Raw genomic sequence first — 21,902 nt, 5'->3', positions numbered from 1 at the left:
TATAATGCAGTTTGATGTTATACAACAACAACAACAAAACATTGACTATGAAGTCATTAAGTATTGCAATATGACATTTCTGTGTTGGAGGATTTTAAGATGTACAGTATGTTACTACTGTATTTTGGAAATCTTGATTTTACTATTGGGTAATCTATTTGATTTTTGTATCTATCTGAACATTCTGTTTTGTACCATAACTTCATGTACAGTATTTAAATAAAGGAAAGAATTTAATTTAACATAATGGACTCACATCAGTAACAGACAGGGACCTGAATGCAAGTTTATGGCGCTGCCATAGTTGTACTGTATCGCTTCTATGGCGCTGCCATAATTTGGATTTAATCCAGGAGAGGAATGTTTCAGATCAAACCATTCGGCATGAGAAGCTGAAAGATCCACCAACACAGTTTTCACATAAAAACGGTAAACTATAAGAACTTTCAAAAAGTGTATGTATTATTTACAAAACTTTCATTTCTTATCTCGATATTGTTTTAAAAAAAAACACAACACATTAAATCGACTCCCAAAAAGGAATCTTACGGCTATGCATATACCAGTTCAGTGATTACACTGAAACATCATGAACCCACTGAACTAACCAGGCCTGGACAGCTGACGAGAGGTTGAAAACTGTGCCAGACATGCAATACAGCCCTGGCATGAATAACACTGAGGCCGTCACTCATTGTCTTTCCAGTGTTGGACATTCACTAGCTGTCTGCTAGAGTGAATACTGCTGAACTTTCTGTTACTGTCATGTATCCTGGCATCATATTATATAATGCAAACCACACTGTAAACCTAGGAAAGTTATTTTGAGAAAGTTTAATGCTTTGAATCCTGTCGGATTAAGCCATTATATAAAAAGACTTGGTGGAGTTTTAAAATAACTAAGTAATGTATTAATATAGATTATCTTTAAATCGGGTTTCACTTCTGTTATTTTTGCCAGCAATTAGACCATTATATTCTAAAGTTTAAAGTCTAATAAAGAACATGTTGAAGACAGCAATTCAAACATTCAATCATGTATTGCTAACACTGCATAAAACGCCCACTTGTTGTTTGGTTTGTTTTTTTAAAAGCCAGTATTGTCACAATTAAAATTGAATACTAGTAGTGTGTGGATTGATGGTATTTTTCAAACTCTTTATGTATTATTTATTTCTAATGTTTACAATCGACAAATTAACTTATTCATATTCGTTTTATATCATTTTATAATATACATATAGCAAAATCAAACAAATATGTATTTTTACGCAAAATTAAACTCTGTAGCAATTCATTTTGATTTGAATTGTATAATAAATAAATACATAATAATGTGTCTGTCAAATAATGCCCTTACTGACTGCCCTACCTTAAAATATTCTGGACTACTTCGCTGTCGTTGCGACATCACGAGCCATATTAAAGGATGTGATGAGTCATTTGATTACTGCACAGTAGGAACGGCAATGCGCGTGTCTGCAGAGCCTCCCTGTCATTACACTACCAGGTACAGAATCCAGCTCCCTGTTTGTGCTTGTTAAACTGTGTTTCCTTGGCTGTCACTAGACCCTGCCCTCCCTGTTTATCACTCCATTGACGTGTTGTTAGCAAATGGGAGCAGAAGGGTTGATCTCTCGCAGAAGAGGTCATTCTGGCTGGGCTGCCACTTGTTGCCAAAACCTTCGGGGCTTTAGTTTAGGACACAGCGAATATCTTTTAAAAATATCATTTCCTCGTTCTCAATGTTCAGAAATAAAGCAAACTTTTTTTCGATTGTTATTGTAAAGGAATTTGTTTTTGTTTTTTAAACATTTCAATATTGCGTTACAATCAACGGGAGAAGCAGCATGGTCGATAACACTACTGTAGCAACAAAATCTGCTCTGGTAAGCGTTCGCTCTTTCATTTAGATAAAGTGGGATTGTGTCGTATATGGAGGGAACTTTTTTCATTGTAGTTTTGTGTTTATTTTTATTAAAATCTGACGGAGGTTTTAGTAAATCAGTAAATGTATGTACTTTAAAAAAAAAATGTGGGAACAAACTGATTACTGATTAATTTTGCTTGGACATGATAGCTAATGTTGTATTTTAGACAGTAGGCAAGTCTAAAGCTTATTGTATGATTATTAGCCCTGTCGTTTAAATGTAACAACAGTTTACTATTATTATTATTGTTGTTGTTGTTGTTATTGGCTATTAACCACACTATGAATCCATGTTACAACACACACACACACACACACACACACACACACACACACACACATATATATATATATATATATATATATATATATATATATATATATATATATATATATATATATATATATACCCTATATTTAAATTACAATTAAGGTTGTTGCTTTTTTTGTTCATGCAAACCACACTGTAAACCTAGGAAAGTTATTTTGAGAAAGTTTAATGCTTTGAATCCTGTCGGATTAAGCCATTATATAAAAAGACTTGGTGGAGTTTTAAAATAACTAAGTAATGTATTAATATAGATTATCTTTAAATCGGGTTTCACTTTTTTTGACAGTCACTTGCTGTCCCCAAATGTTGAATTGAAAAGTTACGCGTAAACAAAACTGAGTAACTGGTTTATTTATATCCACAAGCTAACACATGAATTGGGTGGTAATTAAATTATTTTCGTTTTAATACATGTGTAAGCATACACATTTATTTCAGAGCTCCGCTATGATACGATAGCTGTATCTATTCTGTTATTTTTGCTTTGTGTTTTGCTTTTCTTTTTTCAGTTATCCTGACATCTCCGCTAGCCCCTTGCAGTTTGTTTCCATAAACAGTAGATTTGACTGCTTGTCTTGTCTGTTTTCACCCGTTCCAGCAAGCGGCTTTCTCTTCTGTAAACGCCCAGCCTCTCCACGTCTCTACTGCGCACAGTCACTTCCCCGGCTCCCAGTCTCACCAAACCAGCGGCGGGATGAAGCTGGAGGCTGTAATGGAAAACCTCCAGCGGCAGCAGGCAGCTCGCCTGGCTCTCGAGGAGAAGCTCCGGCAGACGGAGAAGGAGAAGGAGATCCGATCTATGGTGGAGACACAGATAAAGCAGCAAGCCCTAGCTTTCCGGCACTACCAGGCAGCTGTGCGCGGCTCATTTGCAGCTGCAGTATCGCCGGATGCAGACCCAAGGGCTAGCGCGGCGGTTCGGCAGCAAGCACTTCACATTGCGCACGGGCTTCCGGACCCAGAGGACGCAGATCTGGACGATGATCTTGAAGGGGAACACGGTATGGAAGACGAAGAGCGCGATCTGGAAGATCAGGATTTGGGCGATGAGGGGTCTGAGGATGAAGCCATGGAAGCAGATCTACCGCACTTTCAGCCCCGTCGTCCAGTTCAAGCGGCGGCCGGACTGTCTCCAAAGGGGACCCCTGTGCATGTACTCTCCACGGTGGGGCAGCCTCAGTACGCTACTCCCGGACAATCAGATTCTCCCACGGGGCTGGAACAGCAAGGGCAGTCCCAGCACCACGAATGGACTTACGAGGAGCAATTCAAACAGGTAGGCTAAGATTACGCTCGTTAATAATTGGGTGCAAATGAAAAAAAGTTTAATACTGCGGACCTTTGATCACTCGGTTTCATAGAGGTGACAATAAAGTAACACAGGCATGGTAATATCAAGCACTTTGGAGAGTTTCACTTCACGTTCAGTTATGTCATTCCATTTCGTTTTTGTAATTGCGTGAAATAGAGCAATAACGCTTTGGTCCAATCTACATCCCGCCAGATAGTTATTTAAGTTCTCTGATGTAATTATAGAAAGAGGGGCTGCCGCTTCACTCTCTATGCACAAAACTATTACCAAACTAAGTATGGATACACAAATAGAGTTGTTATAATACACTATGTGTTTGATTAAGGGTTCGGCTTTTAATCATCTATCTATCTATCTATCTATCTATCTATCTATCTATCTATCTATCTATCTATCTATCTATCTATCTAGATAGATAGATAGATGTAGCTATAGATGTATATAGATAGATAGATAGATAGATAGATAGATAGATAGATGTAGCTATAGATATAGATAGATAGATAGATAGATAGATAGATGTAGCTATAGATGTATATAGATAGATAGATAGATAGATAGATAGATAGAAAAACATGTATTTGTATCAATTTTATCAACACATGTTTTATTAATTTGTTTGTAGCGTGCACTCACAGAATAAACAGAATGAACAGCAGCTGTACTCATTACATTCTGTAGCGTGCAGTGTTTGAGACAGCAATTTAGCTACAGATAAAATGTGCGTTTATCATTTAACCAAAGGAATATGAATTTACTGTATACATTGCACATGTATCATATCCTCATCTTAAAACCCATGCCTGTTGAATTTAGCTAGTTGTCTATATTATAATGTGTAGGCTAGAGCTGTTAGTTAACCTAACCTGAAGTCCAAAATTAAAACTAACAGCAGTAGTCCACACATTAAACAACTTAACTTCATTTCAAATTCAAATCCAAAGTTTGAAAATTGTCATAGAAATTTTAGAATGTGAAATGTTATCACACTGGTGGTAATTAACTAATGTGTATTGATCTCGACCTTTCTCTGGCTGTTGCCCTAATCAAACCCTTAGAGGAGTTTCATGTTTCGTTATCAGCAGCATATTTATGCAATGATGTGTTTCTGAATGGATAGATCAGTTCCAGCGCAGTACTGGAGTGAAAGTGTGGAAGTCTGTCACTAAAATGCACATCATGTGCACAACATATCATACTGTATGCACAACATACAGTATGACTTCACCATAATAGCACCCCATTACCTCTGAATGCACAGCATTGCATGTGCTGCACTGTACACCCAGAATCTACCTGAATCAAGTTCCAGTGAAATATGAAGGTGTGCAATGTTCAAGTAACAATTAGTCAGCATGTGTGTGCACACAAACATTACCTGGCGTAGGTCAGATTTGTAAATATTAATATCTACATCAAAACAGATAATATGTTGTTCATGTCACCTGTGGTGAACCAGAATATACAGTGCTATACCGGTCAGAGAGCTGTTTTGACTCCAAACATTTATAGATTGATTGCTAACGCCTCCTCCTACAGTAGGGCGTGTTTCATTCAGTTGATAGCACTCTTTGTTTCCGTGGACATTATTAATCCATATTACTCACAAAGGCACATTGCTCAACACTCTTTAGCAGACCTCGAGCAGCACTAAACGATGGTGCGACTTGATTAGTGCTGGGAAAGTGGATGTTTTGCGCTCAAGTTCAGCAGGAATCATTTGTGTTTCGTGCAGTGATTGAAGATCCAGTCGTGGTGTTTTCTGATTATGTTCATGTTTTAGGTTAAACACTGCTTAGCATTTTGCTGCGTATCTGTTTTTGTCTGTTTGTGTAGCTCACCCAGTGTTTGAAGTGCAGCTCTGTAGAAATTGCAGACATAAAAAAAGTCTACTTCATTCAGGTGTGTGGTTGGAGTATTACAGTACCTGTCCAGAAAACTCAAATCAATGGGGCTCACGGGTGGCGCATCCAGTAAAGGTGCTCCGTGTGGAGTGCAGGATGCACTCTATAGTCTTTACGTAGCGAGTTCGACTCCAGGCTATTCCTTTGCCGACCGAGGACGGGAGCTTCCAGGGGGCGGCGCTCAATTGGCTGAGCGCTGCCCGGGGGGAGGGAGGGTTAGGTCGGCCAGGGTGTCCTCGGCTCACCGCACACCAGCGACCCCTGTAGTCTGGCCGGGCGCCTGCGGGCTTGCCTGTAAGCTGCCCAAGAGCTGCGTTGTTCTCCGACGCTGTAGGTCTTGGGTGGCTGCACGGTGAGTCCGCAGTGTGAAAAAAAGTGGTCGGCTGACGGCACACGCTTCGGAGGACAGCGTGTGTTTGTCTTCGCCCTCCCGAGTCAGCGCAGGGGTGGTAGCAGTGAGCTGAGCCTAAAAATAATTAGCCATTTTCAAATTAGGGAGAAAATAATAAAAAATAATTGGCAACGACTAAATTTATTAAAAAAAAAAAAAAAAAAAAGAAAAGAAAACTCAAGTCAAGTACCTGAAAACTGCTAATGTATATCAAGTACGAATAGTCAAAGTCCAACCACAAGGCAGGTTGTCGAAGTAATGCAATCTGTGAGGAGCATGTTTTATTGCGTAATGCATTTATATTCAGCACAACATTATGTACCCTCTGTTAAGTCTAAAATGATTCTTTATAGAACCTAAATACTAGAAAAAAAGATTCTAGAGATTAACTACAGTGTATGCCTCTGTGTACTGTAGAATGCTGAGAGTATGTCTTCATTTATTTATGACCTAATTAATAATTAGTAGATATACAGATAAGGGATGTCCAAATGAGCAAACCTCAACTTTCATACACATCACCTGATGTTGCAGTTGCCTATAGAGGCTTTATGGTTTTTAAGGCAGCTAAAGGCAGGCACAGCAGTATCATGGGTTACTTTTAAATATCAATACAATGTGATTAGCTATTGCTTCTCCACCTGTTTTTCATTATAGGGTAATTATGACATCCCTGTGCATTTCAGCCCTCTGTTAAGTAAATCAACGCTTTGCATGTGCTTCCAATTAGCTGGCAAGTCAATAGACAGATGCGCTCCAATAACTTGTTATTTTTGACGTATTTTGGTTCTCAAAACCTTGCTAAATTGGTTGATCTGGAATTGGCTTAGAGGGTCAATATAGCATTGCAGTGTGCACAGAAGCTAGCAGTGAATTAGCTGCTTTTTTTCCACAGGTAATAGTTTAAACTGAAGACTGTCGAGGTGACCAGAATGCAGTGATCATTTCAGACTAAATGAAACAAACAAATAATGTAAAAACTGAAATGTAGCCAAAATAATTAGGGTTTGTATAATAATTCATTAGTTATCCTTTTTCTAACTTTTTTATGTATTGGAAATTAAGATAATGTCAACCAATTCATGTTAAATGCTAAATTAGCAAGAATACATTTCTGGTTACACAGCATCTGTTTAATTGAATTTCAGTCATTAGAATAAATAAAACAGCTGCTCTGCACTACACAAATAAACAAATCAATAAAGCAAACAGGATTTTGTCGCAGTAAAGGAATATGCCAAATTTTCAAAGTGCCATATTTTCAAAGTGTTACCTCCAGTCTTTAATGAACTTTACAGGGAGATAATGCAGTCGTGTTGTATGTGAATGCAGTCGTGTTGTATGTGAATGCAGTCGTGTTGTATGTGAATGCAGTATTTAACACTGTGTCTTCTTCAGATACAGTACTTTGATGGAGGAAGGTCTGATACATATTGATTAGACAGTAACTGGAGCCAGCTGCCATTGTATTCACAAGCTGCAAATGCAAACCACATTCAAAGCTGCAGTGACTCATTGGAGTTTTAAAATAAAATATTTATGTATTTAAGAAGAGTTTTACCTTTAAAGCACACGTAGAAAACACCATCAAGGCTATTTAATTCTGTTTTGCTTCCTGTATGATTCACACAGAGTGATATCGTTCCAGTCAGCTTGCAAGAGAGGAGCTTGTATTCTCCTTGCAAAAACATCTTGCTTGGTCAAAAAATATTATACGTCTTGTAATCTGAGAATAGGTAATGTCACTGTACTTTTTTAAAAACCTTAATAAATTGCATAGTATTTCATTAAACTTATTTCCAAAGCGTTTTACTCCAGTCTTTAATTGAAAAATAAAACTGTTAATCTTACAAAGCTATATTAATACTCCAAACTTCCAGAGCTGTAAACAATGCAGGGAAATGAGAGGAACCTGAAAGGGTTACGAACTTCCAGAGCTGTAAACAATGCAGGGAAACGAGAGAGGAACCTGAAAGGGTTACGAACTTCCAGAGCTGTAAACAATGCAGGGAAACGAGAGAGCATGAAAGGGTTACGAACTTCCAGAGCTGTAAACAATGCAGGGAAACGAGAGAGCATGAACGGGTTACGAACTTCCAGAGCTGTAAACAATGCAGGGAAACGAGAGAGCATGAAAGGGTTACGAACTTCCAGAGCTGTAAACAATGCAGGGAAACGAGAGAGCATGAAAGGGTTACGAACTTCCAGAGCTGTAAACAATGCAGGGAAACGAGAGAGCATGAAAGGGTTACGAACTTCCAGAGCTGTAAACAATGCAGGGAAACGAGAGAGCATGAAAGGGTTACGAACTTCCAGAGCTGTAAACAATGCAGGGAAACGAGAGAGCATGAAAGGGTTACGAACTTCCAGAGCTGTAAACAATGCAGGGAAACGAGAGAGCATGAAAGGGTTACGAACTTCCAGAGCTGTAAACAATGCAGGGAAACGAGAGAGCATGAAAGGGTTACGAACTTCCAGAGCTGAAAACAATGCAGGGAAACGAGAGAGCATGAAAGGGTTACGAACTTCCAGAGCTGAAAACAATGCAGGGAAACGAGAGAGCATGAAAGGGTTAAGAACTTCCAGAGCGGGAGACGCAGGAAACGACAGATCCTGAAAGGGTTAAGGTGCTGTGTTTTGGCTTGTCCACAGCGGTTTAGGGGTTTTGATAAAGCCTCCTTTTCTTTGTTTTGGTTTGATTGGCTTGGTGACAAAGAAAGACACAGGGAGCTTTCAAGAGAGCAGGAAATTGGGTCTGGTGGCATTCCAGTCTGGCTCACACCCAAAAACGCAGGGATCTCCCTTTCTGGCTGAACGTGCAGGCAGGCAGCCAAACTGTTACAAAGCAGAAATGAACCCCACAGCAGTGCAGGCAGATGCTACAGCTGCAGGAAGCCCGACAGGCAGCTCCGCTTTAATAGATGTGATCCAATTTCTCTTGGCACAATTATTGCTTTAAAGTACAGTAACACTTAAAAGTGTGGTATAATTATATTAGCGGGGACAGGACTGAATGACGGAGAACTTAACAAGTAAATTATATAGATTTATATATATATATGATGCCGCCACAGTCACATCTTACCAGAGGAGTGATACAGTAAAATACAATAAAATAGAAGCAGCATTGGGCAGTCTGTAGGGTTAATGGAAGCTGCATTGTTTGCAGTGTTTAACAATGCTGTTAACTTCATGGTGTTTAAAACTTGCTTTAGGGTTCACTATGATATAATTTCTGCTCACTGTAATTTGGGTTTTTGGGGATTTTATTTTTCACTATTTTCAGGTTAAAAAAATGGGAATCTTTAAAAAATTGTGTATTTCCTTTTACACACACATACAAACACACACAAACACACACACACACACACACACCCGTGCACACACATACCCACACACACACAGACACACAAACACGCACACACACATATATATGAGGATGTTGTTGTTAAACTCTAGGTTCAATAATATCACACTTCACAAATAATATAGAAGCAGCTTTGCATTTCAATTGTATTCCTATTTTATAAGCACACTCTGGCTTCACTGTCAGTGCCCAACTGAAATGTGTGGAGGAGCGCCGTGCAGCATTAACAATGTGTTTTAAATCTCTTATCGTCATGGAAATCCCAGAAAGGGTGTTTGCTGGCCTCTCTCGTTGTTTTGTTTTGATAGAGACAGTTGGTGCCAGAGGTTTTTAATGTAAGCACCAATCAGGCTGGACCTGATGCATACTCATGCAGTTCATTTGTCCCGACACAGCAGCACCTGACTGTATGAGAAACACCAAATAACAGTGACAGCGCCACAGTGGGCTGAGCTGAATCCCACTGTAATCTAACTCTGCCGGATAACATCTGGTATACAATTGTATTTATGTTTACTCGACGTGGAAAGTAATCCCCTTTTCATTGCAATCAGCTCTTCCTGAACCTTTGTTTGGGATTGCATTGGATCAGTCCGCATCTCCCTCTCACTCAGTGTTTTGCAAACATGAAAACTCACAGAATGGCTCTTCCCATAAACACCCATTTACTAAGGGGGCAGCTACGGGTACAGTGCATGGTGGTCACTCAAGAGGCCTCAATTAAGCCATTCCTCTTTTTCCTTTTGAAAATTTGAATCTGCTGCTGCTGCAAATCGCCTTTGTCTGCTGTGTTAGGAGTGCAGCGCGGTACAAAACATTTGCTTATAAAATTGCCATATCGATTTGTAAATGTAGAAAAAAAAAGAAAAATCAGAGGGCTTTGCTTTGTGTCCTTTCCAAACGTAAGCTCAAGTGGCTCTCAAGGCATATTGGTGCTGACAAAAAAAAAAGGAACTTCCCTCCAGGTACTGATACCACCTGAAAATAATCTAGTAAACCTGAGCGTTTTAAAGCAGCTGTGGTTGACAAGCCCTGCATGTGAAGTGGGTGCACACAGCTTCTTTTATGGCAAGGCCTTCCACCACACTGGCCACTCCTCAGGGCCTGATCTGGCCTGCAGGCCAAAGGTTGCAGATTGCTGCTTTATAGCATCTTTTAATACATCAGTCACTTCAGTAAGCCCTGCTTGTATCAACATATAACAGCGCAGGAACTTTAAGAGATGATCAATCACTCTGCTTCTTTGCTCCAGTAGTGTTGTGTTAAGAGCCTGCCTGAGGGAGGAGTATTTGTGCCTCCCTCCCCCAACTTAATACCCCTCACATGTGTGCATGAATTGAACCCCACTCCCCTCTGAAAGTGCCCCTACACACACACACAAACAACCGTGTAATGGTCTTTCCTACTTTCCAATACCAAGACATTCTATTGCCTTACACTCGAGGCTCCTGTGTTTCTGCAGTTTGCTTGTAGATTTAATATTTACCTGAGGGTCCATTGAGCCTAGGGTTGCCACCCGTTCTGGTTTTGCCTGGATTGTTCTCTTTTTGAGGCAGCTGTCCTGGGAAATCTGTAAGACTTCCTGGGACATTAAATATGAAAGTATATGATTTATTTATTTAGTTTTGTATGAAATGACTCTGGTGATCTGTTTTTTTGTAAGTCAGAGGTGGGAACCCAAATTAAGCCACCCAGCGTAGGGTCCCATGGAGCTGAAACACATGCCTGCAGTAAGTTCCACATATGGCCAAGAGCTGGATTTCAGTCCACACCAGGGGGTTGACTGGAGTCTGTAACAGCACTTGACAGCTGAACTTCAGTTTTTAGCTTTGCCACGTCATCAGAAGGCTAAATTCTATGGCTGTGCTATTAATTTGATAACAGTAATACTGCAGTGACAGCTGACTAGGTGGTTATAGAAGGAGGCACAGGGATTTGGGTGGGGGTTGGGGGTTATTGAATTTGAAGGCTATGTTTGCTGAAGTGTCACTCTTCACTGGAGCTGTGCAGGAGAAAGCATGCCAAGAACGTACTCCATAACTCAAGCGAGAAGCAGTAATAAAGTAGTCTGTGAAACAGGACAATACACCATTCAGGCCCTGCGTTTTCACTGCAGATGTTCTTTTTTTCCATTAAAGCAGAGGTCGTCTAACCTGTTTAAACAGCGGCCCCGGTGCTGGTGTTACATTTGAATTGCTTTGCCCTGGAATTCTTGCAGCCTCTTGCAAAAATGACCCTTATTTACTAAACAACCTCCCCTCCTCTCGTCTCTCCCCCCAGTATAAATAGAGCCGAATCTAATGGAAAGACTGGCACACAAAATGTCACCTAGAAAAAAAAAAAAAAAGAAATTTATATATATATATATATATATATTGGAAGACTTGCACCACTCACGGGTTTGTTGCCCCTTTAAAAATACGACCCAACACACTGAAATTGATTTTTATGTGCCGATGCGCTATTTTTTTTAAATTCACAAAATAAAACAAACACGAAATAAACACCTAACTCCGATTTTGGAGCGCTGATTACACAGGTTATTCCCTGACTAACTCGCAGGACGGCTAAGCCGTTTCCTCCACCAAACACAATAAACCAAAAACCACACAGGTTTCATACAGCACACTTTTTACCTCTTGACTGCCAGGAAGCAGCGCACCTCTCCTACCTCCTTCTCCTTCACAGCCCTGAATAATCTGACTGCCTGTCCTTTATACCCTGCACCTGGTCACAATTTTCAATTACCACCCAGGTGCAGGGGATAATTAAACAATACAACAGTTAAACAATGAAACAATAAAACAATAAACCAAAATACAATTAATTTCTTCAGGGAGGCTTTAATCCCCTCCCCTCCCTGCTGTCTCACAATATATATATATATATATATATATATATATATATATATATATATATATATATATATATATATATATATAAAAACTTGCAATGGGGTATCTAAAAGTGATCATTATAAATAAGAACATAAAAAAAGTTTGGGAACAAGAAAAGGTCATTCGGCCCATCAAGGCTCGTCCCTTGTTAGCACACCATTCTCCCCTACTGGGGGAACTCATTTAAAAGCACAGAATCTAGAATGTTCACTGAATGTTCTTCTGAATAAACACAAACAAAGTACATTCAAAGGTAAACTCACAGTTCCCATTATGTGAGCTATAGTGCTTTAACTTTGAGATTAAGCAAATACAAATCCTGGCCCACCCTTTAAGTATATATATATATATATATATATATATATATATATATACTTTAAGTTTATATATATATATATATATATATATATATAGCCTTTAAGTATATATATATATATATATATATATATATATATATATACATATATATATATACACACACACACACACACACATACAGCACCCAGTAACTATAGCTGGTCAGAGGATTTGCTCCAGATGGCACCGGGTGAGGGATGATAGAAGGGAAGATGTTGCAGAATCAAGCTCTGAGTGTCTTAGTTTTCAGGTCAGCATTACATATTCCTGTTTCCAGGAATAGCAATCCTCCCCCACCCCCTCCCTCCTTCCTAACCCATCAGTCCGGCTCAACCTCAATCTTTGTAGCGCAATTACAATATTAAGGTAAAGAACAGTACCTTAAAGGGCAAGTGGTTTTTAGCCATGCAAAATCACTGGTCAATGTGCCCTAACAGTGGTTGCATGCATGCAAGACTCAGTTAGAAATGAAGTAGAGATAGAGTAAGGACAGAGGGTAGGAGACCCTTTTTTTAGAGAGTGAATGTGTATGGAATGGGTTAGCAAGCCACATTGTTGATGCAAAATCATTGGGATCCTTGAATACGTTTTGGGGTCAACCAGCTTCCAGGAATCGGACGGGCAGTGGTCTCCTTTCATTCAGAAAAGTTCTCATGTTCTAAGTGGGGTTTGCTTGTGTGGGGCTCTTGTTATCCAAACAGTTCAATCATATCTGCAGCCTATAGGGTTAGGATCAAGTGTAAAGACAAGGGGAAATTTTAACTGGTGTTCAATCTTATCTGCAGCCTATAGGGTTAGGATCCAGTGTAATCAACAGAATCCCCACCAGCACAAAGCAGTCACTGAGGTCAGTAACAGGAGCAGCACACTGTACAGTATGTCCCGGTTCCCTGTTCTTCCCCTAGCATGGGAGGCATATGTCATACTGCTGGGTTATTGGGTGTCAGACCACTGTGACATGCATACATTGACCACACAGTGATGAAACACCACCATGTTAATACAAATGTAATAAAAAAAAGGCTTACTCAGGCCTTCTACTGTTTGCTGTTGCCTTGGCACCAGCTAAAGTCTCAGTAATTGAAAGAACAAAACGAAATGCTCAGCTTGGCCCAATGTTTGTGTAACAACCAGCTCTTTGAGATATAGGCTTTGATAACAGCAGTTGAACTTATCTATCATTTACAAATTATTAAATAAACTTCCATTAATGAAGTCGCCGTAGCTATATATGTGGAACAATGGTTTTGTTATTGTCATATGTTTGGTAATCTTCCAATGGAAGGGGTAATGCTAATTCAGTCTTTACTGGTAATAGTTAAGGGAAAAATAATAATAATAATAATGATAATAATAATAATGAGTAAACAATATAATAGTTTAACAATCGTGTTTGTAAAGACGGTATTCATGGTTAAACAAATACGTATAAATGAGAAGAAACATGTTTAACGTATAATATATGAATGTTTTATTGTAAAAGTATGAATGTTAAATAAACAGTTTATTTTTGTATAAAGTGATTCCATGTGAAAATGTTTATTGAATAATTAATCCTGTTAGGAGTAGGCGTGGCTGGAGATTATTTAATGCCGTGTCTTTCCTTAGGAGAAGAGAGAGGATTATTATTTACAACCTACTAGTCGGTGCGCATCATTTGTATTTTGCAAAATTTGTGTGCAGTATCCAGTGCCAAAATAAACATTTATACCTGTGAACGTTACCAAAGTGACTGTTTCCTGCATTGTAAAGAACTCTGTGTTCCTGTGAACATAATGTGATTGAAGGTGGGGGTAAGCTCGCACCTTTCACCCCATTACAGAATGCCTGCTGGACCTTGTCGCTGTGTTTACTGTGTGGACTTCTCATTGACTCCCACTATATTTTTATTTACTATTTCTAACTACAGTCAGACAAAACTCCACACAGGGTGAAAGTTGACAACAAACTAAATATTTTGGCCCTTTTTTTTAAGGCATATTTAGTTCTTAAAAACGTGTTTTACAAATTGGGGATTACATCAATGTGAGGACAAACTTTGAGAAAATGTCCCCACAAAGATAGTAACTCCTGAAAAACCAATGTTGTGGGGATATTTTCTCAAATTTTGTCCTCACATTGATAGTAATACCTGCTCCCCCCCCCCCCCCCAAACACACACACACACACACACACACACACACACACACTGTAATCATAACCAGATGGGTCTTAACAGTAGTTTTCAAATTAGTCTTGGATTTAGTTTCTGGAATCACAAAAGCAATTGATTCCAAAGCTCAGGTGTCTATTTTTCAACCAAACAGGGAATTCCCTTTTCCTGTGGCATGTAGTCAAGTGCGGTCAGTTTCATGATAAACCAGTACGCTGCGCTGTTACAAACACACTGGACATGCAGTTTCATGATAAACCAGTACGCTGCGCTGTTACAAACACACTGGACATGCAGTTTCATGATAAACCAGTACGCAGCGCTGTTACAAACACACTGGACATGCAGTTTCATGATAAACCAGTACGCAGCGCTGTTACAAACACACTGGACATGCAGTTTCATGATAAACCAGTACGCAGCGCTGTTACAAACACACTGGACATGCAGTTTCATGATAAACCAGTACGCAGCGCTGTTACAAACACACTGGACATGCAGTTTCATGATAAACCAGTACGCTGCGCTGTTACAAACACACTGGACATGCAGTTTCATGATAAACCAGTACGCTGCGCTGTTACAAACACACTGGACATGCAGTTTCATGATAAACCAGTACGCTGCGCTGTTACAAACACACTGGACATGCAGTTTCATGATAAACCAGTACGCAGCGCTGTTATAAACACACTGGACATGCAGTTTCATGATAAACCAGTACGCTGCGCTGTTACAAACACACTGGACATGCAGTTTCATGATAAACCAGTACGCAGCGCTGTTACAAACACACTGGACATGCAGTTTCATGATAAACCAGTACGCTGCGCTGTTACAAACACACTGGACATGCAGTTTCATGATAAACCAGTACGCAGCGCTGTTACAAACACACTGGACATGCAGTTTCATGATAAACCAGTACGCAGCGCTGTTACAAACACACTGGACATGCAGTTTCATGATAAACCAGTACGCAGCGCTGTTACAAACACACTGGACATGCAGATCCTCCAGGGACAACGATGGAAAGAAAGAGACAGGTTTAGAAAAGTGTCAAATTAAAATAAGCGGTTAATGTTACTATATTAACAAACACTGAGCCTGAGGAGACCTTCATACAATCTTGTGTTATCCGCTGTAACAGTGGTTCAGCTTGAGTGCAGTCTGGAGCGCTCCGGTGCTTGAAAAGGGTTGATATTACAGTATGATAATGTGTACATTGTTATCAAACTGTATAGCAACATTGTGTTCACTTCAGTTCAGACGATAACTATTGTGCTTTGAAACACAGCTTATAAAGGCTGACCTTTAAAAACAGGCAGTTATGGAAATTCATTTGTTAATTTCCTCTGGGTGGCATAGAATTGTACTGCAGTTATACAATCGTAATGTTAACCCCAGAACGGACAGTTACATTGAATTATATAACTTGTTAACATTGCCAAGATGTTTGTTGTATAGATCTTTCACAGTCCCTTCAGAAATCTCAAACTTTCATCACATGTAACACCTAACAGTATCGTCTTGTGATTAATTATCTCCCACTGACAAGCTTTCATTATGAAAGTTTGTGTAATTAATCTTCAGTGTAAGCCCCATTAGTGGAAACAATGGGCGTGGAAATGTCACACACACTGTTCATGTATTTGCTATATTGTGACGTATACAATATAAAAGCTGCATACACCTGTTTCAAGTCAGTGTCAGCCACAGTGTGCAAGTGTACACACTGCCGTTGCGGATTGTGCCCTCTGTTGGTGAGATGAGATGAGGTTAAAAGCTCTAAAACCACGAATGCGGATGAGCCGGCTCTTCTGCATAGTGGCTAAGACGCTCTCGCGCTTTTTTGGGGTCGCTGGTTAACGCCCAGCCTCTGCCCTGTTACATAAGGCAATGCTGGTAGAAGGACGATACAGTAATTGGTCATCGGTTGGCAGATGTTTCTGTATCTGATACTGTGCATTGATTTTTAATAAGGGACAATCTCAAGAGTGATAACTTTGTAAAACAGACATTTCTGCAGCTTCACAACTCACACCACACACCTTACGGGCATGCAGATTTATTTACACACATGTGCTGCCACTAGGGTACCAGCAATGGTAGCCCAAGTGTCATATTTAATAAAGAAAACCAAACAAACTGCCCCCCTCCCGATCAGCTCAGCGCTGGTCAAGCCTAACTGCTCAATTGGTTGCCCAGCAACGCGTCTCCTGTTCCGCGTTTCAGCTGCACACATTGTGCAAGAACCAGCGCAGGGGCTCTCTCTGTCACATACCCTCCCCCTCAGAATGGCACCACCGGTACATTCGCTATTCTTCAGCTGGTTCCGTTCTTCTGTTTTGGGGGGTTAAGCAGGTCCAGACACGATGGTGGAGTGTCTGGAAGCACGGACTGAGGGAGCCGACCCATAGACGGCAGCTCCTCCTGCTCAGGCTGTCGGGACGATAGCTCCTCCTTCTTTGATCCTCAGGAGGGCCGCCACTCCTGCTTGGTGGGTGGGAGGGAACGTTGAGGCTCAGCCGGCCTCTATTAAATACCAGACTGACAGGGCCGCTCTCAACCACTGGCACACCCTGCTGCCTGATGCCAGCTGGTCCCAACACTAGCTCCACTCTATATACTGGACTTCTGTATGGGGTCGTCCGTTTAACCCCCATGGTGACCCTGGGCTTCTGTAAGGAGGTGCCCGTTCAACCCCAGGGACCCCTCTAAACTGAGTGTTCCATTAGTCCCTTCTTAGGGCTCTGCCCCAGGTTTACTGCTGGCATAGCTTGGCAGGGGCCCTCCAGCTATGGAACTGGAGGGAGGCACTCCGGCAGTGGCGCTGGCAACAACAGTGCTTGGCACTCCGGCAGTGGGGCTGTCAACAACAGGCATGCAGGACAGAAACTCCTCCCTCTCTGGCACGCAGGACAGCAACTCCTCCCTCTCTGGCACGCAGGATGGCAACTCCTTCCTCTCTGGCATGCAGGACAGCAACTCCTCCCTCTCTGGCATGCAGGATGGCAACTCCTCCCTCTCTGACATGCAGGACAGCAACTCCTCCCTCTCTGGCACGCAGGATGACAACTCCTCCCTCTCTGGCATGCAGGACGGCAACTCCTCCCTCTCTGGCAAGCAGGTCAGCAACTCCTCCCTCTCTGGCATGCAGGACAGCAACTCCTCCCTCTCTGGTACTCAGGACGGCAACGCCTACCTCTCAGGTACTCAGGACGGCAACTCCTCCCTCTCTGGCTCTTGGGCAGGTAGTTCCTCCTTCTGTGACCCTTGGGCAGGCAGCTCCTCCTTTTCTCGTCTTTCTGCAGATACACACACAGTAAAAGTACATACCTGTTACAAGCTGATAAACTGGTTCTAATTGGCCCCTTTCCCAATTGGGCTTACTGTGAAATTGCTGTAGGCTTCATTAAGATTACCTGTGGTCTTTCGGTAGCAAAGGCAACTTTAACTCCGAGAGCACCTTGTTATGTATCCACCCATGTATGACATTATCTTGCATCCATTACACCTGGAATTGTAGGTAGTATTTCACACAGTTTATATGTATATAGAGATTCAGTTGTCTCTAATGTTACGAAACTTGGTATGGACATTGGTTAGCACAGGTTCATCAGATAATTAAAGTCCTCGTGAGTCAAAGTCCTAGCTTATGATTGGTTAGGCTTATGATTGCTTATTTATTATCAACCGGTCACCTGAAACATATTAAAAGCAGTAGATATAACGTATGATGATTCTTATTGGGTAATGGAAAAAAATCAATGAGCGACTTTCCTCCCAAATTAACACCTTTTGTGTTACTCATGTAGAACCATCATGTTTTATTTCTAACTTTACTGAAGACGGCATTAGCTGAAACGTTTGTCTAAGTCTACTCCACTTCTCTGTTTTACCTTAGACTTCTGATTGAGCATTCTGAAGTTATCGATGGTTCTCTCTGTCAGGCTCAATAGATTGTAAAAAACAAAGGCTGGCCTGTTATTAGCTGATGCAATGCAATGTACTGTTTCAGTGGATGTGCCGATTTGTCAGAATCAATTCAGCTTAGTTAACTAGTGTTTGTGATGTGTTTTTCTTCTCACTGAAATGGGAAACAGTTTCTCTTTGGAATACCTCCACTCTCAGGATACAAAGTGGCCGCAATTTGTGTGTCTTTGATCTTGTCTTCCAGCAGCAGCAGCAGCAGCAGCACATGTCAATTAAAATGGGCAGATTCAGTTGTGTTAGTTGATGTTTTAAACACACAAACACCAACAGGCATCTCTAGGTGAGCTGGGAGTTTGGTTTAAGAGGTTATTGTTCATCTCGTCACCCTGGCGCAAAAACAAGATTTTCATAATTGCATGGCCTCAGCCAGAGGCATTCCTTGATGTAATGAAGAGTGATGCACAGTAGATATCTAGACCTTCAGAGAATGCACCTCTACCCACCCACACACACACGCATACACACACACACACACACACACACACACACACAACCACACCCACAACCACAACCACACCCACATACACAACCACACACCCACAACCACACACCCACAACCACACACACAGACACACACATCCACAACCACACCCACATACACAACCACACACCCACAACCACACACACACAGACACACACAACCACACACACAACCACACACACACAGACACACACAACCACACACACAACCACACACACACACACACAACCACACCCACAACCACACCCACACACCCACAACCACACACACACGCACACAACCACACACACAACCACACACACATACGCAACCACACACACCCACAACCACCCACACACACACGCATACACACAACCACACACACACACACACACACACAACCACACCCACATACACAACCACACACCCACAACCACACACACACGCACACACAACCACACACACACACAGACACACACAACCACACACACATACACAACCACACACACCCACAACCACAACCACACACATACACACACCAACCACCCCCCCACACACACAAACACACCCACAGCCACACATATACACACACACACACACAACCACAACCACACACACACAACCACCCCCCCCACACACAAACGCACACACACACCCACAACCCCCCCCCCCCCCACACACACAACCATACACACAACCACACACACACTCACACAACTACACACATTCTTAATCTAGTTTTATAGGCTTTGGAAGGGGTGCTAGGTATTTTTATTGCAATGAGGCCAGAGAGGGCTTGTAACAGTTGATGAGAAATTCCTTCTTTTTTCTGCCTGTCTCTTTAGGATTAAATTTCTAATTTCTGACTGAATCTTGTTCATTTCTGCACAAAGGTACCCAAAGAGCAAGTTACTGCTGTTTATTCTGTTCAATAGGCTTGCAGCTAATACCATGATTTTCCTGTAGACAAATGGTTGAGGGTCTAAATCATTTCAAATCAGAAGAGAAATGTATTTGTGCAAATAAAATATGAAAGCGTGATTGGTAGTGTTTGGTGAGTGCTTGGCATTCGTCTACATTGAGAGAAGCAGATCCTGTGAATGCAAGGAGGCACCTGTCCGTCCATATGTACGTTTATCTTATATATATATACTGTGTATAATTTGGGGGTCATGGAGATTATGTACGTTATTGAGATACTTGTTTTATACCTCACTTCATATTAGGGCTTTGTGTCAGTGTGCCCCGCCCCTGTTTGTAGATTGTGTTATATGTTGTATGTGGCGTGTTAATGTTGGTGTATCTATATTGGTGCACGGGATATAATGTGGGATATTTAGCACAAATGTTGTTAAAATATATAGTTGTATTTAGGCACGGCGATTGCACAATCACTTCACGTGCAGATAAAGTATGTAATAGTATGTGAGCACGGGATTGCACAAATTAGTTCACGTGCTGAGATTCAAGTGAATGATTAATTAATAATTGAATCCAAGCACAACTGTATATATAAATGCATGTTTCACTCACTCGGGGTTGTGTGTTCGAGAGTGGAGAACGGGAGAGAGAAAGTAGGGAGTAAACTTTGAAGTAAAACAACAATTGCTATTTCGTGCTGGAAGCACCAGCACGGTACTTGTTTGTTTGTCCGCTGTTTGGTTTCGGTTCATCTGTTTTGTCTGTCTATTTATTTTGGCCAATGCGCCGTTTGTTTTGTTAAGTGTTTTTCGTTTGTTCGCAACAGCGCTATTCACCATTCACGATTCACTTACCACTCTGTGTGTTTCTGTTCCGAGTCTGACGTCACCGCACAAGCCATCCTGTGATAAGCTGCTACTATTAAATTTTTATAACGCACATAGTTAATAACATTATTTAAGTTTATCAACGAAACTGCACCGAACCCTGCCTTGCTAGTTACAGTATTTCTGCCAGACAAGCAGTGGGTGTGTTCTTCTATCATGGCTTAAGTGTTAACTAGCATCTGATTCGCTAGTCCCATCCTGACTACCAGCGAATCAGTTTTGAAAATATGGAAGGTCATCCGGGTCAAAACCGTGTTATTTAGTATGCATTTTAAATATTTAGCACATGTGTTGATTTAGACCAATCAAACTACATAAAATACTATGTGTTCTAAATAAATGTAAATTAACTATGCATTTTCTACATAGGGCCTGGTCATTTTACAGTATTATTATTATTATTATTCTGTTCAGGGTCTATCCGTCTTTCATTAGACTTTACCCAATGCCAAGTCCATATACCACAACAAGGTGACTTTTAATTGGATCATTTATTACACATACTTTTTTCTTTAAATTCATTGGTTCTCATTTCATTTTCAGTAATCTGATTGGCCAAATTAGTATGTGTCATTAAAACACGTACTAAAGTCAAATAAGAACGTATACTAAATATTGTAAATGAGTACTAAATGCCACGATTTAAACCCGGATGGCCTTCCATATGAAAATGCTTTGTAAGTACACACCCTTGTGTATTCGATGTCTTGGAGCCAGAGCAGGTTGACAAGCTCGTATCCTGGCAAACAACATGTAAATAAATTGTGCACGTTGAACAAAATGACTGTATATAGTTTGTGCTTCAAAATGAACTCTTAAACCTGGGAATAATACTGTTTTGTATATTTTTCTTCCGATGTATTTTTCAAAACGGGTTGCGTTCTCGTCTGCGTTTCCTGATTGATGACCACATCTAGTCGATGTAAGCACAACCCGTGCCGCCCACAGCTGATAAAACATGTTTATGCCAGTACCCCTACAGTACCACGTGCAAAGC

At 40.9% G+C, this 21,902-nt stretch overlaps 1 protein-coding gene across 1 annotated transcript in view; it reads left to right on the top strand.

Moving 5' to 3' along the window:
- The first annotated feature begins 1,501 nt into the window (after positions 1 to 1,501).
- LOC117403638 (AT-rich interactive domain-containing protein 3A-like) overlaps positions 1,502 to 21,902 on the top strand; it is a 115,485-nt gene continuing 95,084 nt past the window's right edge. The window contains exons 1-2 of the mRNA XM_058998808.1: positions 1,502 to 1,889; positions 2,860 to 3,537. Of these exons, the coding sequence (XP_058854791.1) occupies positions 1,851 to 1,889; positions 2,860 to 3,537 (717 nt within the window). The 5' untranslated portion in view covers positions 1,502 to 1,850. The remainder of the gene's footprint in view (positions 1,890 to 2,859; positions 3,538 to 21,902) is intronic.

Source organism: Acipenser ruthenus, chromosome 1 (assembly GCF_902713425.1).
Source record: "Acipenser ruthenus chromosome 1, fAciRut3.2 maternal haplotype, whole genome shotgun sequence".
Taxonomy (NCBI): Eukaryota; Metazoa; Chordata; class Actinopteri; order Acipenseriformes; family Acipenseridae; genus Acipenser; species Acipenser ruthenus.
The sequence above is the reverse complement of the archived record's forward strand: the minus strand, read 5'-3'. Positions and strand labels throughout refer to the sequence as shown.